Below are 16,058 nucleotides of genomic sequence, written 5' to 3'. Positions count from 1 at the left end.
ATCAAACACAGGCACCGGCGGTCGACAGAAAACAGCCACCCACAACTAACCCCAGTGCTGAACTGGAACTCAAAACAGATTTAGATTTGACCACGAGCTCTGCCAGAGATTTTCTACGGGACTCAGGCAAGCAACGCTGCCTCTGGGACTCAGTGGAGGGAATGTGCATGCTGAGCCATCAAAGACTGGCAGAGAGCATGAGAAAAAAAAGAGATTTACATTTTCTTGAGGCAAAAAGGTAGTCACTTGGTCAGTCAAATACAGGTGAGAGCAGCTGTGCTAACAAAAAGAATTTGTGTATCAAAGGAAGTGAAACAATGCTCATTTTAATTTTAAAAAAATCGAGCTAGACTCCCTCCTGGTCAAGAACAGAGTACGCTATTTTTTGTCTAGACCCCCTCAGCGGATGAGAGCTCCCCTGCAGGAGGTTCCCTCTCTTCAGTTCTAATTGGAAGTGTAAAGTATGCAGAAGAAAAGAAACCCTGACCAGAGACAGCTTTCTGATTTAATTTCAGTACGTACAGATTTAGCATGGGTCTTGTTTTATTTCTTATCTTCAATAAATATTTGCAACTATGCTGTCTGTTTTGGACACTGTGACTAAATCTCACAAACAAGGAACCCCAGCGGTTACAGAGCATGTTCATGTTTCAAATGCACAAGACAAGTGGAGAATTGATGTTGTGGGACCAAGAGAAAGTATATTCCAATGGCAACCAAGACGGCTCTCTAGCCTACAATGAAATACGGGGGCACATACTTAGATCTGAGAGTTTTCAGACTTGGTCAAAACTAATGTTTCATAAGCTATATAATTCTCAACTAGCATCTGTATACGTGTCCAGACAGACACCTGACTGAGCATCAAAAAGGGATAAAATCAGTTAATTGAGCCCTATATCAATATTAGTACGTGCTGCAAGCAGCATAGATCTTACTGCAGGAAAGCTGATTGTTATTCTACCGGACTCAAAACAGCCTAAGGGTTAGGCAGCTGTACTTCTAACAGGTGACTGCGTGGCACTTCCAATATTTTGCAGAATTTTATGCCCACTGTTACAGAAGCACTAGACAAAGCCCCAACTCCATTAACTTTGCCCCAGGTTCCCAGTTGTCTTACCACCCCTTTGCCTTCCTACCATGGGATAGAGGATGCAAAAATACTAGTTATTTGAACAAATCCATTTCATAATGGCACACCCAAAACAAGTGATATGGAATGAGCTTTCACTGGTTAAAACGTTTGCAAGACCTGTTTCAACTTTGGGCTGAAGCTTCCAGATGTCAAAAAAGTGTTTCAGGAAAAAAGGTCAAGTTCTCTACTTTGATAACACGGGATTATGTTTACAGAATTAAAAAGTGGAACTAAAGTTATGTCTTCTTTCAACCACCTGCAAATCAAACTTTATATATTTGACATTTTTTCACAAAGTTGCAAAATTCAAAGGAACCCAATGAAAATCTGAGTATGAATATCTGTTTCATACAGATAGCCTCCACTAATGCACAAATCTCCTGCAGTGACATAGTATTAAGCATTGCTCATTAATCCTAATTTGCCTTTCTAGAAATAGCACATTATTCATTTTTATTATGTACACTACGTAATGGTGCCCAAAAAGGATTATTTACTACATACAAACTGAAAGAGTAGAAATCCACAACATCAGCTAAACCACTATATCCACTGTATTTACTAGTAACTGTGGAAAAATTTAATTTTAAATCATTTGATACTATGTTATTTGCAAAAGTAAGTAACCGTGGCAAATACTATACTGAGAAATATACCTTTACTAGAAATAAACTGGATGGAGAAACTGTGTTAACAATCAGTGAAACTTTGGACAAAATAACAGTTCCATAGCAAATTTCCTTTGGAGCTATATCAGATATATAATGAAATGAAATTTTCATTACTAAAAAAAGCCAAAGGGTGGGTATGTTCCACAGTACAACACACAAAAATACTATTTAATGGTAAGTGCATAAAAAGCTAGTAAGCTAATAGGTTGGCGGGGGAGGTGCTGTAATTGAAAAATGTTGTTTTTTCAAATATATGCTTTCCCTACTCAGGTTTGTTTTTTCCTTTGTTTTTAAATGAATTATCAATTTAATCACAAAAACAGTGTACAGAAATATTCATTACTATTCTTCACCTACCACATTTACGTCTCCTTATTCAGAGAGAGTAACTCGGATTAACTAGCTGCCATATTCATTCAATACCACTAGAAGGTGCTCCTCTGTTGAAAGATAATTATTTCTGTCTGAATCGCTTCTCAAAGCTAATTTTCCTCTGATAACTGTGGTTCTGGCCAGTTGTTTGCACAGACTGTAATTGCAACAACCACCCCTGCTATACAACAGCAGGACGTCATATGCTATAACCATTACCACAGCATGAGAATAACAGATCTGTTATCACTCATTTTCTGGATAAATCCGAATCCCAGCTGAGCAATTAGTTTTGCTGGAAGGTGAGGTGTGGAAACCGTGGTGGAGCTGATGCATTTTGAAGAGCCACAGTTTCTGTAAGGTTAGGAAAAACCCACTCCTGGAGTAACTTAGGGCAGAATGCATCCCTAGCGAGACATTTGCACGCTTGTCTGAAGTCTGAAGGCAAAAGGAGAGTCCGACACAAAAAAAGGTGTAAGACAACCATACAAACATAAACATATGATCTACACCAATTCCACACCATCAGTATCAGGACATCAAACCGCATCTGGAAATCCAAGGATCAATAATTCATATTTCATACACAACCTTATATGAGCCTCAACCAAGTTAAGATTTAGTCTGACACCCAGAAAGGCATTCTGATAACCTCTGGGTACACACAGACTGCCTCCGTAAGCTCTTCACATATGCAATAAAAACCTTAACTGAGAGCTGAAATAATTGCAGTTTTTCGTAATAAAAAACTTCAGCCTGCGCAATGTCTGAAGAGTCTTAAGTTTTATGTCATCTGGGATCGGGTAAGATTTTGGTAAGAATTGGGAAAGAAAAGGGGAGGTGAGGATGGACTGATGGGCTAAGGTGAGATTCTGACTCTTTTAGCTGTAAACTTCGGACAAAGCCTAGAAGTGACCACTAAGGAATGCGATGTCTGGGCATACTTTGAGAGCCTGGATTTCATCAGCTCTTTTAGCTTAGACAGCAGTCACTAGAAAGGCCATTTTCACTGAGAGATGGTAAAGGAAGAAAGACACCACGCAGCTCAGACAGTTTAAACCATTAAAAACTAAGGTCAGCCCCCAGGTAGAAGCTTCCTGCTGGTGAGGAGACACGCACGTGGCCTTTCCCACATTTCAGTATCACAAGGGAAGCAAGCACAGTATAATCCTCCACTGGAGCACTCTGCAGAGCCTGTTGCAAGCAGCAAACTAACTAAGCTAAGAGGCTACTCAAATGAGTTTGATTCACCAGACAGGTCTGAATGATAAAAATTGAAATAATCGAAGGAGAAAGGTGCTGGTGAACTGTTTGGGAAGAAAGCCTTTTCCATCCACCTCTATATGTTAATATGGCAAAAGGCTGTTCCCTGGGAAATGTGATACTACTACAGAAAAGCATTCCACCTCTAAAGGTGCACTGTCCAACTTTTGGATGGACAATAATTTATACAGTTCAGGATCTAAGAGAAAGAGAAATAATAAAGACGTGTCAATGATGCAGCTTTCAGGTCCAGAACGCTTTATGTGCAGCATGATAGTGTGCAGCATCTTAACCTTCAAATAGCCAAAAAAGAGCTCTCCATCTTGAGACACTAGTGTCTTAACAAGAAACAGGCAGAGCAAACAGTACATGGCACTTGTTTCCTTGAGGTTATGGGGCACTTTCTCAGTTTTGCTGCTGAACATTTCCAGCTCTTTCAGAGGAAGATTCTTTCCCTCTCAGAGTAAGGAATTCAAACCTCTTCAATAGAGTCAAAAATGTCTTCACTTGTTTTGAAGTAGTAGTTATTTTAGGAATATCTTGTTAGACTACATTCAATACATCTTGTAGGTATTGAAAAATAAACATAAATTTTGTCCTGAGGCATTTACAATGGTCACAAAATACCCTCTGAGACTCCTTGAGAAGTCTAGTTATAAAGGGGTTCAATTTCAAATAATATGAATTATTCGGTCACAAAATAAATAGTGCCTTTCATAGCGCCAGACACCTAAGAGACACTGACATACTTAGGAATAGACATGCTCTTCCATCTCTGAGGAAGCGGTCTTTGAAGGACTTCACCTTTCCATAATACGTCACACCAAGGAAATGGCTAGAACAGGCTTAACCTGCTTCCCTCAGCAAGACGTGCGAGATGGCTTTATGGCATGTCTCTTGAGGGATAAGGTTTGCAACTATAAGTTTGTAACTATAAAAATGAAAAAGAGTAACTGAATATATACTGACATTGAATATACCTCAATTTAAGTAACATGAGAATTCCTACTCTCAATTTGTGTCTTGTAATGTAATTATATCAGGCGTCAATCTGATTTCCAGGGCACTACCCACAGGAGAAGGCGAGTGAAGAGCCTGTGCTCTGCAGCAAATGGGGTAACCGTTCCGGGGAAAATTCTTGTCTGGAGTAGCTGATCAGGAACTCCACAGAAGCTCCAGATAAAATACTAGGTTTTAGTTTTCTTCTTCACTTCCCATACCTCATGAAATTCCAACACATTACACTGTCAAAAGTGAATTAAGATCTGTATTTTTTGTCACTTACATCTATGACCACAGATTAGCAAGAGAGCCAGGATATCTGTGGGGTTTTGTTAATTAAAGCGGGGATGTCTCAAATTTTAGGCCTTGTTCCCTTTCTCTCAAGTAAACTACAATTAAATATTGATGCTGCTGTGACTCTCTAGGAACATTTTCCTCCATCCTGCCTTATCTCTTTATGCCCTCTCTGCCATAATATCTCATTTTCATTATTCGTTTAGTATGTTTGACTTTGAATCTTGTACAGATTTAGTTTCTTCTTTGCTTTAGTATTAAATGAAACTGTCCTTCTTAGTAGACGCATATTGCATCAGTGTCCCAGAAATAGAAAACATTATTTAGCATGCGCATAAGTGAGCCTACAAAGCCCTAAGCAGCTGTCCACTTTAAAAGGCCACACCCCAGTGTGGCAAATGAAAGATGAATTCAAGGCAATTTAAAAGACAGGACGACCTCAACAGAAGATTCTGCCTCTTTTCAACTGACAGTTTGTTTTTACATTTTCAGTTTCTCCGGACTTCAGACAAATGGCCAAAACCAACAAGTCTCCCAGTACTTTAACAGGAGTAGGAGGATGAAGGACTCAGTAAATTTGGGGGTTTATGAGTACCTGTGAAAATTTGAGAAGGACTTGCTTCTTAGTAACAGGTAGGCAGGAACAAAGACTAAGACTACTGCTAACTACTACCTTTATTATTTGTCTTCAGAATGACTGTCAAAGGCATCTAAAAATAGACATATTTTTGTTTGAATTCTGAACAAACTGTTGGAGGCTGAGAAACTATTCTGGGAGTTATCAGTACAGTCTTTCCTATTCCTATACTTTATCTTAGCGCCCACAGTGGGCTACTGTCAGACACTGAGCCAGAAGCATCACTGGTTTAACCCGCAAAGCTTGTAATGTTCTAAAGTCTTACAAATCATGAAAATAAATAGGTGATAATCACACCTAAATCAGCTACTTTGCCATAACTTATTCAATGGTCAATTTGAATATGCAAAAGATACAAATTTTTATCATTCCAGGTAATTAAGTGATAGATGCGTAAGACAAAGGAAAAGGCAGAAGTTACTATGTTTGAAGTGGAACTGGCAGATAAGGCAATGTGGAAAACAAGAAAACATGATTGTTGCCTGCACTTTTTAACTCGTGTCTTAATAAATGATTTTTCTGCATCTTTGGTTATGTAATCTCAGAAATCTTAAATTCCTGCTTTGCTGAGCTTAAGGGAGAACATCACTTTAAACATTTTAAATGTTTTTGGACATTTATATCAAACAGGAAAACATTCAAACATTTCTTATTACCATTGTCATCATTAAAATACCATCGTAACCATCATTACATTACCATCAGCATTTTTACTTGAAAATTTCAAGAGAGTCTTGCTTCCAAACACCTATGTAGTCATCTGCTCTTATGCTGTGCTGCAGAGATTGGGCGGCTGCATAACTACGCAACGTGGAAGTCAGTTCTAATGAGGCCTTCCTAATGGCACCAAGGAACCATAACATGCTGGTGATTGGGCAATAACAAGTGAGGGCTATTTGTGGATTAAATGTCAAAGCATTCCTAAAAGGTAGTTATGTAATATATGGTGGAATTGACTCTGCTTAGGACTAAAATGCAGCTGTCTCTGGAGTGAAACATGGTAGATGGGTAAGAACATCTCACCTTACTTAGAAAACAAAGGAAATTATAATGCTTTATCTGAACCAAGCTTTGAGAAAATTTGGATGAAAAGTCCTTTGTTTGTAAAAGCTTCACAAGATCACTGCTTCTTACAATGAGTTACTCAACACGTTCTGTTCTGGCCTCAGTTCACCTTGCCCTGAGGCTCTGCTGCTACCTCTACCCAGATGCCCAGTCTGCCCCTGGGAGACTCCTTTCCCACCTGGAGGCACCAGGTAGAGTGTGAATCCTCAAAGCAGGAAAGTCTCTGCTGTTCCTGCCATCCCCTGGCAGGGGCTACTCAGTGGGGAACCGCGTACTGCCCCTTCTGATGAAAAAAGAGAAAAAAGAAAGCAGAAAACTGTTTGCCAGCATCTGAAACGAGGTTATGTGCCTCATCTGTCTCAGGAATCACATTTAGAAATACTGTGTTACTGCCCTACCTGTCTCGTAGGGAACAATTACTGATCCCTCCTCCTCAAAAGTCATTCTGGCTAGTCAGAACATTTACAAATTTTTTAATTTTGCCATATGCAAAATATCTTTAAGAAATGTAGAAACCACATTTACTATTTGCTAAATAGTTCTTAAATCCTGAGAATGTATTCAAAGATTTTTAAAGCGCAGAATGTTGGGGTTTTTTCCTTTTGGATTTTTTTTTTAAAAAAAGGAAATATGTAACTTCGTATAGCAGTCACACTGTCTGATTTGGAGTCCCAGCAGGATCACACAAAGAGAAATGTTGCCTGGTACGGGAAGGACCTTCACGCCACTCTGACAGCCCAAGGGGATCTTTGAAAGGGCACAGCATGACCATAGACATCATGTTCTCCTTGGGGCTCTCCATCGGGCACACAGTGAGGCGACGTTCCACACTAACACCCTCTCCATCTCCTTGCTGTATGGAATAAGGATGGAAGAAATTTGCCCCTGCACTAGGTTGCACCTGTACTGTGCCCATCAGGCTGCTCCTGCTAGGAATAAACTCACTTCTATTTCTGGAAATCGGGGAACGGAGACATATTATTCCTGTAAATGGCAGGCATCGTTCCAAACGCACCCCCAGTCTCAAATGGAAATAAAAATCTGAAAGTCACGTCAAAAAGATCAAAACACAGAGCTGACACATCAATATTAAGTAGCAATGAACTTATTTTTAGTTTTCAGTCACTGGATGCTAAATATTCTCTGGAGCCTTCCCATTGCGGATAATCTGACACATGTAGCTCTTCTCGCAGTCTCTTGCTGCTGCTTGGGGAACAGGAGATGAGCCTCCAGTACAATCAAAGCTTTCACTGAAGAGAAAATAATCTTTCTGTAGCTACTGCCTGTACCTCTCCAATCAAACTCTATAATTTACTACCCAGAGGTAATATGTATCTGTCAGACTGATTCCGCAACTAACGCCAAGAGCAGACGACGGCAGTCTTCTCACTGAGCCTGAAGAGAGGAAGCAATAAGATGTTATGGCTCTTCTAAAAATACAAGAGTAAAAGAAGAAATTAGGAGGTCACTTGCATGCTTTTTATTTATATTTCAAAGGTCACTTGTGGTCTCCCTCATGAATGATGTAAAGTTTATTTTAAACTGACATCTTAATTACTGGCAACACGCCAGAGCTGGAAACTGATGAGCCTGCACTCATTCGGTGGCTGGCTGCGAGCTTCTCCCTTTTTATGTTTTTCCTGTTGAGGATTCTGGCTCTCAAAAATGCTTGCTCACAGTCATTTGTGCGTTATTATTAGCAAACTGTTAGACTGGCCCCTTGGCACACATTTTGTAGGACCAAAATAATCTCATTGTATTGGTTCAACATTTTACTGGAAACAAAAGAGGTGAATTGACTGTGAAGCAATCACAGTAGACCTTGAATGCCTTCAACAGCATTAACTTGATCATTGTTATTGAAGTTAAGGAACTAAACTGTTCCTTAACTATTGAAGTTAAGGAACTGTTAAGGAACTGAACAGGCTCTGGAAGACAGTGGTTTTTTACCAGCTATCACATTAGTTGCTTTCTATTAGGCTGAAGCCATCAATGGAAAAGAAAAAGCTGGAACAAAGTTGCTGGGTATTAAGTGACAGATCTTATTGTAATGTAAGATACAGAGCTGACAACAGAAAAGAATATGCTCTATCAATCAGGTTAGAATTTGATGCAAGTATTGCCATACACCCATCACTTGCTCCTACAGATGGTGGCACAACTGTTCATGTAACTACTATCAAACAAGAACGGGAAACAATCTGGCTGAAAAACCACCATGCAAAAATCTTATCACATCTTTTTTTTTTTTTTTTGCAAAACAGCTATTGCACAAGCACCACTATGCAAGTGATATGCTACAGCAATACTAGCAGCAATACCACAGCCCAGATTTTATACTAACATGACCCCGAATATATCAGGATACCACTTAACCATACACGTACTATTGAACGAATTTATCCTATGTCCGTTAGCCGCCTAACAGAGTCACTTTTCTTATGTAGTGCACTATCACCCTGACTAAATCCCATTCTGCCTAATTTCCTCTTGCAATTTGCATACATTCATTCCTTCAGTTGATACACACTTTAACTTTCGGCATAAAAGGAGACACTGAAGAGTCTGTTTATAATAGGTTTGCAGTATCTTTTAGAGCCTTCCAGATAAGATGTTTGACAAAAAGAGTAACGCTTTCAGACAACAGGTCCTCAGTGGGTGTTTTGTTTGAAACTGTCTATCATGAAATTGCTCCCAGCATGGCACTACTGTCCATTAAAAAATTTGCAACATTAGTGTGTACCCACAGCTCAGTGCAATTCCTATAATGACTGCTTTATTTATTCATTCCAGTGTCTTTGAAGCTCAGATTACCATTTAATTCCAAACAAACTGCATACTGTGAACATTTGTAAGAGAGCAGCCCATTAAATTTAACATTTATTCAACTGCTCTGGTTTGCTTGAAGTATTATGATTGTCCTATTTTAAGAAATATGGCTTTAGTTCTATGTATCTTGTTTTCCATGATTTGTTATAACATATTAAGTATTTAGTTTCCATCCACATAATTTAGAAAGGAACTTACAAATATAAATCCAGGCACACTCATTGGTAATTGAATAAAATCCAGTCTCTGTAATAACAGGCTTCCAATAAGATTTTAATACATCTTTATAATAACTTAGAACCAGAAAAATGGGCAAGTAGACACATGCATGTTTTGTAGGAAGTATGTTTTTAAAAACTGATGTATCTAATATGCAGCATAAGCTAAGGATTATTACACATGGAAAACAGTCAAAGGAAAGATGCTAGACTGAGAAAATTAAGGTATTCTTTTTCCAAGTACACTGCCCACTTATTCATACTGCTAAAAGTCTATTCAAATGAAAGATGATTTTAAATTTACATGATAGATCATATTTATATACATCGATGCAAAATGCACAGCCTGAACTTGGGGCCAAAAAACCCCCCACTGAACTCAGAATTTGGGCCTGAGGTTGGAGTCCAGAACTGCATTCGCTGAGAAGGTGCCGATTAAAACATACACTTTCTACACACTGAATACTGTGTTATTTTCCAGACAGTGCCCCAGAGCCTTATAAAAATGTGCAAGAGCTTATTCAGGAATTTCTTTTAAGTTGGGATTTAAGATTTGAATGCATTTTCTGAATGCATAGTGTCATCAAATGGGGTCAGTTTGTAAGCTTTTTCTGCTTTTAATAAAGCAGAAAATAAATCAAGAAATCTCTAAGCAAATGCAAAGAAGATACCACTTTTCCCCACCTCAAGTCACTCTCTCATGCAGAACAAAAAAATAACAGGGGTATATATCTTTATTTTTTATTTCCCCAAACTTCCAATATTCATCTATGACCTTTCATTTTCCATTGCAAAATAAAAAGCATGGCAGAACACAAATACTAACCAAATAGAATATATGCTTAGTGATGAATCAAAAGAATATAGTGGACAACAGCCAAAAGGCAATTTTAAAATTCTATTTGTTCTGACCACATGCCATAAAGATATAAAGAATGTACTAGATAAAGGCTGTTTTCCTTGGAAATATTTATCACGGGAGATGTTTATCAAATGAAGTAAGTTATTTCTTGACTGAAGAGCAAGAAACGTAATTGTTTTCTAATCTTGTTTTAAGTCATGAGCAGTGTCTTGAAGAGGTTACTGTTCAAAGGTTGCAATGAATATTATCAACAGAAAACATCCCACCATGTTCTCTAGTTGAGATCTCTACTCCTCAACATTATAGTTTACCTACTCCCTTATCTCTCTAAAAACTCAGAGAGATGAAGCCTAAACGATGGTTCCAGCACTTCTCCTTCCAATTCTAGAAACATAACATGCTTGAACTTAATTCTATTATTTTTATAGTTCATGACAGTCATGGCTATCAGACAGTGTCTGTCACAGATGGTAAACTATATTACAACGTAATTCTAGCTACACTATTTTTCTAGTTCATATGCAAACTCAGCAGCAAGAAATAAAGAAGACAAGGGACAAAAGACCAGGAAGGGCATAAAGAAAGAAAATCCTTTCCACTCTTCATCTGAAGTGAAATGTGCAGACTAATCCTTCTCAATTTCAATTTGCAGCATACACTGTGAGCCAAGATCTGACAGGGAAGATTGACTGATGCTATTCGGTTTCCTGACTGCAGGAAGTTATACACAGGCCACAAGAAACAACCAGTCACAATCTCCTCTACGAACAGAATTTAGCAGAGAAATATAAATAAATGAATGAGGATTAAAAAATAGAATGGCTCCAAACAATTATACATGAAAAAAAAAAAAGGATTAAATAAAGGACAGAATCAGCAGCTACTTAGAAAGATAGACTAGGGAAATTAAGAACAATCAAGGGGCGAACTCATAAAAGTGCTTGATGCCAGAAGATCCAGAGGGCATACTCAATGAGGATTTCAATAAAATGAGGGATTTCTAGGCAGTGAAAACATTAAAATAGTGGCAAATAACTGGCAGTAAAGATTTCAGCATGGGCTGTACAAATCTGGAGACCCAGAGATACGCTCAAGCTGTAAACCCACATCATCATCTCATCAATGCGATCGCTATCCACACTAGTTAGTTTACAGCTAGCGTGGCCACATCAATCAGCAATACAGTCACACAGACTGCCATCTGCTCGCAGCGTATCACAAGCAACAGCATATTGCCACCGACACACTGCGTGGGTGCAGTCCCACTGCACTCGAGCCAACACGAGGTTGGGCTGCCGTGGCCGCCGGCTATCTTGGCTGCACAGTCCTTGGCCGTTGCATCAGCATTGGCACCCAAGCGATCGCATCAGTTCAAGGAGCTGCTGTAGACAACAGCAGAAGCAACTGGTTTTCCATGGGATCAGCTGCCTGAGCTGGCTCGCTGCTCCATCACATTAACAGCAGCGCTGGCTCAAAGAAGGCACCAAAACGATGTGGCTGGGGTTAGGAGGGTGGGGCTGCGGCAGATCTACACTGCCTCAAATTGCCATGAAAATCAACATGCAGCAACTAGCCTCAGATCAGATTGTATCTACATCCATACTGCTCACCCAGACCATAACTGTAAACATCCATAAGCCAGCACTGCCATCAGGGGTAGGAATCTGTTGCCTGTTAGTTTCCTCCCAGTGCTGTTCCCTTCTTTGTGCTGTCACAAACATCGGTATGATCAGAGACATGATCCTCACAGAAATAAAAGAGGGGTACTGCTAACGTGGGTAAGTTCCCTATCCTGTTTCACTGAGCAACTGCACAAAAGCACAGAGCAGCAGATGCTGAAGGCTGGGCAGACCTTCTCCTTTTGGCAGCAATGCTGATTCAAGCCACTTTGAAATTTAAGTTAAGCTATGTCCTATCTCTAGTATACACTTACAAATCCAGAAGGAATTATCATAATAACCTACCTAGATAGAAGGCAGAGAATTACTCTGTAGTCATACTAGAACAAAAAGAAAAATTCACGTCTTGATGAAGCCGCATCCTACGACAACTTGTTCCACTGATTGTCTAGCCTTTCAGTTAAAAAAAAAAGTGCTGGCTATTTGCCATTTCCAAGCACTGGACCTTGCAATACATTTGCTGGACTGAAGGTTCTGTCCTTCAAGTCAAATTTGAGCAAGTCACCCTCTAATCTTTCCTTTATCCTCTCAATCCTCTCACTGTAGGGCTTATATTCCAATTATATCATCAGTTTCATTACTTTTCCCTAATCTTCTCCAATTTAAAAAAATCATTCCTCAATTGTGGAAGCCAGAATGGAAAACATTATTGTGACAGTGCTTGCTCCAAAGCACAGGAATTAAGGTAAAATGGCCACCAAATAGCCATCAAGACGCTCAACTATTTTTCAGAATAAGTGCTTCAAGAGAAGTCTGTATTAAAAGAAGTCTCTTAATGTGGCTTTGCTTGTTCATTCCTTGACATAACAGCTTTACATTTGATTTATGGAAACAATAGTGGCTCTCTTTCTATCTTAATAGAAGGAGACAGACTAAGGAAATGGCCTATCGCTCATGTGCTTCGAGGTGTTCCAGTAACCATCCATCCTGCAGTCCTACCAGCATAAGAATATAGGACTAGTCCATCTGGACCAGCAATGACACACCTAGAATCAGATGTTTCAAAGAACGGTGCAGCTGGCAGGAGTGAAGTAATCTTTTCCATGATTTCTACTTATCTCTAAAGCTTAGAGACAGCCTTAAGCCCTCAGATGCAACATCTTCTACATTTACTACATGACTCGGTTAAGACAATGAGAGATATTTTTGTATCTCTATATATTTACATGTAAGTTCTCAGTCTCAGAATTTAATCCAGGGTCATTCCATTCCTTTCAGTCAGTCCATGTGCAGTAAGTTCCCCAGTTTAGTCACATCTTGTGCACAAAAGCATTTACTGTCATGTTTTTTTTCCATTTCCTACCTTTCCATCTCACTGACTCGCACTTATACTAAGAGACAGGCAGGTCCTGCTTCTCTAGAATTCCTGTTTTCACATGGGAGCTCTTCAGCACAGCTCTGCTAATACCCCCCCCAGCCTCTGCTTCCACTTATGTGACTTTTGACAAGACATGTAGTGTCGCTGCCCCGAGGAGCAATACCTTTTCTGCAAACTGCTGAGAAAATGATATAATAAGATTTAAAAATCGGTCTGAAGATGCAAAGGAGTATTTTTATAGTATTGAAAATCACTGACCTCTCAAGTATTTAAAACATGTCAGCTTTCACTATTCTTAGCCTTCTTTGACTGAAATCATTGTGAATTATGCTCACGTAAGTAGACACGGCATTAATTTCCACGATGATGTAAGCTTTGATGTACTGAGTTCTATACAGCTCTAAACAGCTGAAGCGATTAATAGCAAAGCTTACAAAATTGCAATGAGTAGAAAGCTGAAAGGAGAAGTCAGAAAGCCATTATGAGGAAGTCAGTAGGTGCATCATGTAACTTACCAAACAGGCGCTGATGGAAGAGAAATTTCCCAGCTATCAGTCCTGTGAGAATGGCAAGCAGCCACAGAAACACCTTCAAAAATCTCCAGCCTCCTCCTTCAGGGTATTTATTTGTTACAAAGGAGAAACAATTACCAACAACAATAACATTGGCTTCTGTCTGACTGTGAGATACTGGGTCCTCAGCAAATATTAAGAAGTTAAAGAAGATCACTAAGTAAGCCACAACTAAGCGAGACCACGGGTGCTGGAAGTAGTAGCGGAAGTCTTTATCCATCCTCAGATACTGCAGAACTGTTCTTTGCCTGTATGTAAAGACACAAATGCACAATGTTATACATACCCAGAATTCTCAGAGCTTAGGAGATATCTGCACATTACAAAAATCAAATCACTGTAACCTTGTCCTCAGTAATTTTTAACACTTCAGACTTGACTAGCAATGAAAGTTTCAATCAAAAGATACTGTTAGATCCAGGCAGAGAAAAACTGAAATTTCTGCCCATTCCAATGTAAAAACAACAACCAAACATATACATTATAGCACAGGATTTTTAGTCTCAAACATTTCTATACTAGCTCTTCAAAATTACAGCTCCATAACGGCGCATGAAAATACAGCATGTGAGAACATGACAGGCTACATGAAACGCAGAGTGCCTTTCCAGCCACATTCCAAAAAATACAACACCAATTTCACAAATGTTCATGCTAAGCTTAAACTGAATCTGTCTCCTTATAGGAACAAGCTTGTTGTTCCTTATGGAACAAGCCTGTAAGTCCAGTGAGGTCTTCTACTGCCTCATCTCCTGGAAGCTTACAAGAGTATACCCCAGCAACATCAGAAACTTGTGTTTATATGAAGGAATGACATGATGGAAAAGTTGCTAGAATTAATCCTTGCAGGTCAGGCAAGTCTGTAGGAATCTTTTCATTGACTTCAGGGAGTACACCTATAATTAAGCATATTTTCAAAACCGGAAAATAAGAGTGCCCTGAGCACAGACTGTTTTGTACGAATACAAAAATTGTATTTTGAAACTTGCCTACTTATGAAGTACTGCTATGAAAAAATGCAACTGAGCATGGTTAATGTTTCAGTCGTTTGCCATTTTCTTTCTTTTTCTTTTATTCGCAACAAATTAGTTGTTTCATCCTGTTGAACCACTTCGTATGCACAAAGATACAAGGCCTTTGTGTTGTGGAACACGGCAATTATTCAAGGAAGACAGAGTGTAGGAAGAAAAGGAAAAAAAAAAGAGTATCTAATAATATTGCTTGTTTGTTACAGCACGATCCTTGAAGGATACAGTGTACTTAACTGAAGAGCACAGATTTTTGCAAATGTCATATGCCCTGCAGGAAAAAAAAAAGCCCAAACCCAAATCGCAGCAAAAGACCTAAAAAACCCAATCAATTACTCATCCCTGCTTGGACTTCTGACTAAGTATCACTTTGCAAACTTACAAACGGCTTGAACTACAATGTCTCCCTTTAGGTCGTCCCTTCAAAATTATTTAACTCCACAATCTGATTTATATTTGTAAAATTACAAGGAATCCTGTACCCATTAAATCAAAAGGATAAAAGAACCTCTCAGCAGATTCAGGCAATGCATTCAGCAAATAATAAAAATGAAAAATGTCCCATTATGCATAGATTACATATGAAAAAGAAAAAAAACCACATTAGAGTTAAAACGTTGGCACAAGGAAGTGTCAGCCCCTTGAAAACTTTATGAATAAAGTGATTTAAAGCAAGGGTCACTGGCCCAACAGCCTAAGAAAATACCACTTTGGGGAGATTAAACTGCCTTTAGAGCCATAAGGATGCCCAAAGCTATTTTATGTTCTCCTTTCTTCCTGTTAACGGGAAGAAAAGTTTTGGTATTTCCTTATGTGTACGCACCATCTTAAAGCCCGAATGGGGCTGGAGATAAACAGCTATACGTCCTGACATTTTGGCAGCTGCCGGATACCCGAGAGTTATTAGACACCCAACTGAGGACGCAGCTTCGTAGGAAGCGTTTTAGAGCATGAGAAGCCAGTATTTGAGACAGCAGCAGTGCTAAATCGCTAATAAACAGCCTGCTCTTGACTACCTCAACGCCAAAAATGAGGGTGCCGACAAAGCCGCGCACCAGACGCCCGTCGCAACCTGTTAAATCGACTCATTTCCCCCTGCCCCCGGCGCAGACC

The 16,058-nt window shown here is 39.3% G+C and overlaps 1 protein-coding gene across 1 annotated transcript in view; it reads right to left on the bottom strand.

Annotated features, from left to right (window-relative positions):
* Positions 1-14,137, bottom strand: part of TMEM117 (transmembrane protein 117) — a 234,622-nt gene extending 220,485 nt beyond the window's left edge. The window contains exon 1 of the mRNA XM_009286248.2: positions 13,861-14,137. Coding sequence (XP_009284523.1) covers positions 13,861-14,137 — 277 coding nt within the window. The remainder of the gene's footprint in view (positions 1-13,860) is intronic.
* Positions 14,138-16,058: the final 1,921 nt, after the last annotated feature.

Source organism: Aptenodytes forsteri, unplaced genomic scaffold (assembly GCF_000699145.1).
Source record: "Aptenodytes forsteri isolate BGI_AS27 unplaced genomic scaffold, ASM69914v1 Scaffold103, whole genome shotgun sequence".
Classification (NCBI taxonomy): domain Eukaryota; kingdom Metazoa; phylum Chordata; class Aves; order Sphenisciformes; family Spheniscidae; genus Aptenodytes; species Aptenodytes forsteri.
The sequence above is the reverse complement of the archived record's forward strand: the minus strand, read 5'-3'. Positions and strand labels throughout refer to the sequence as shown.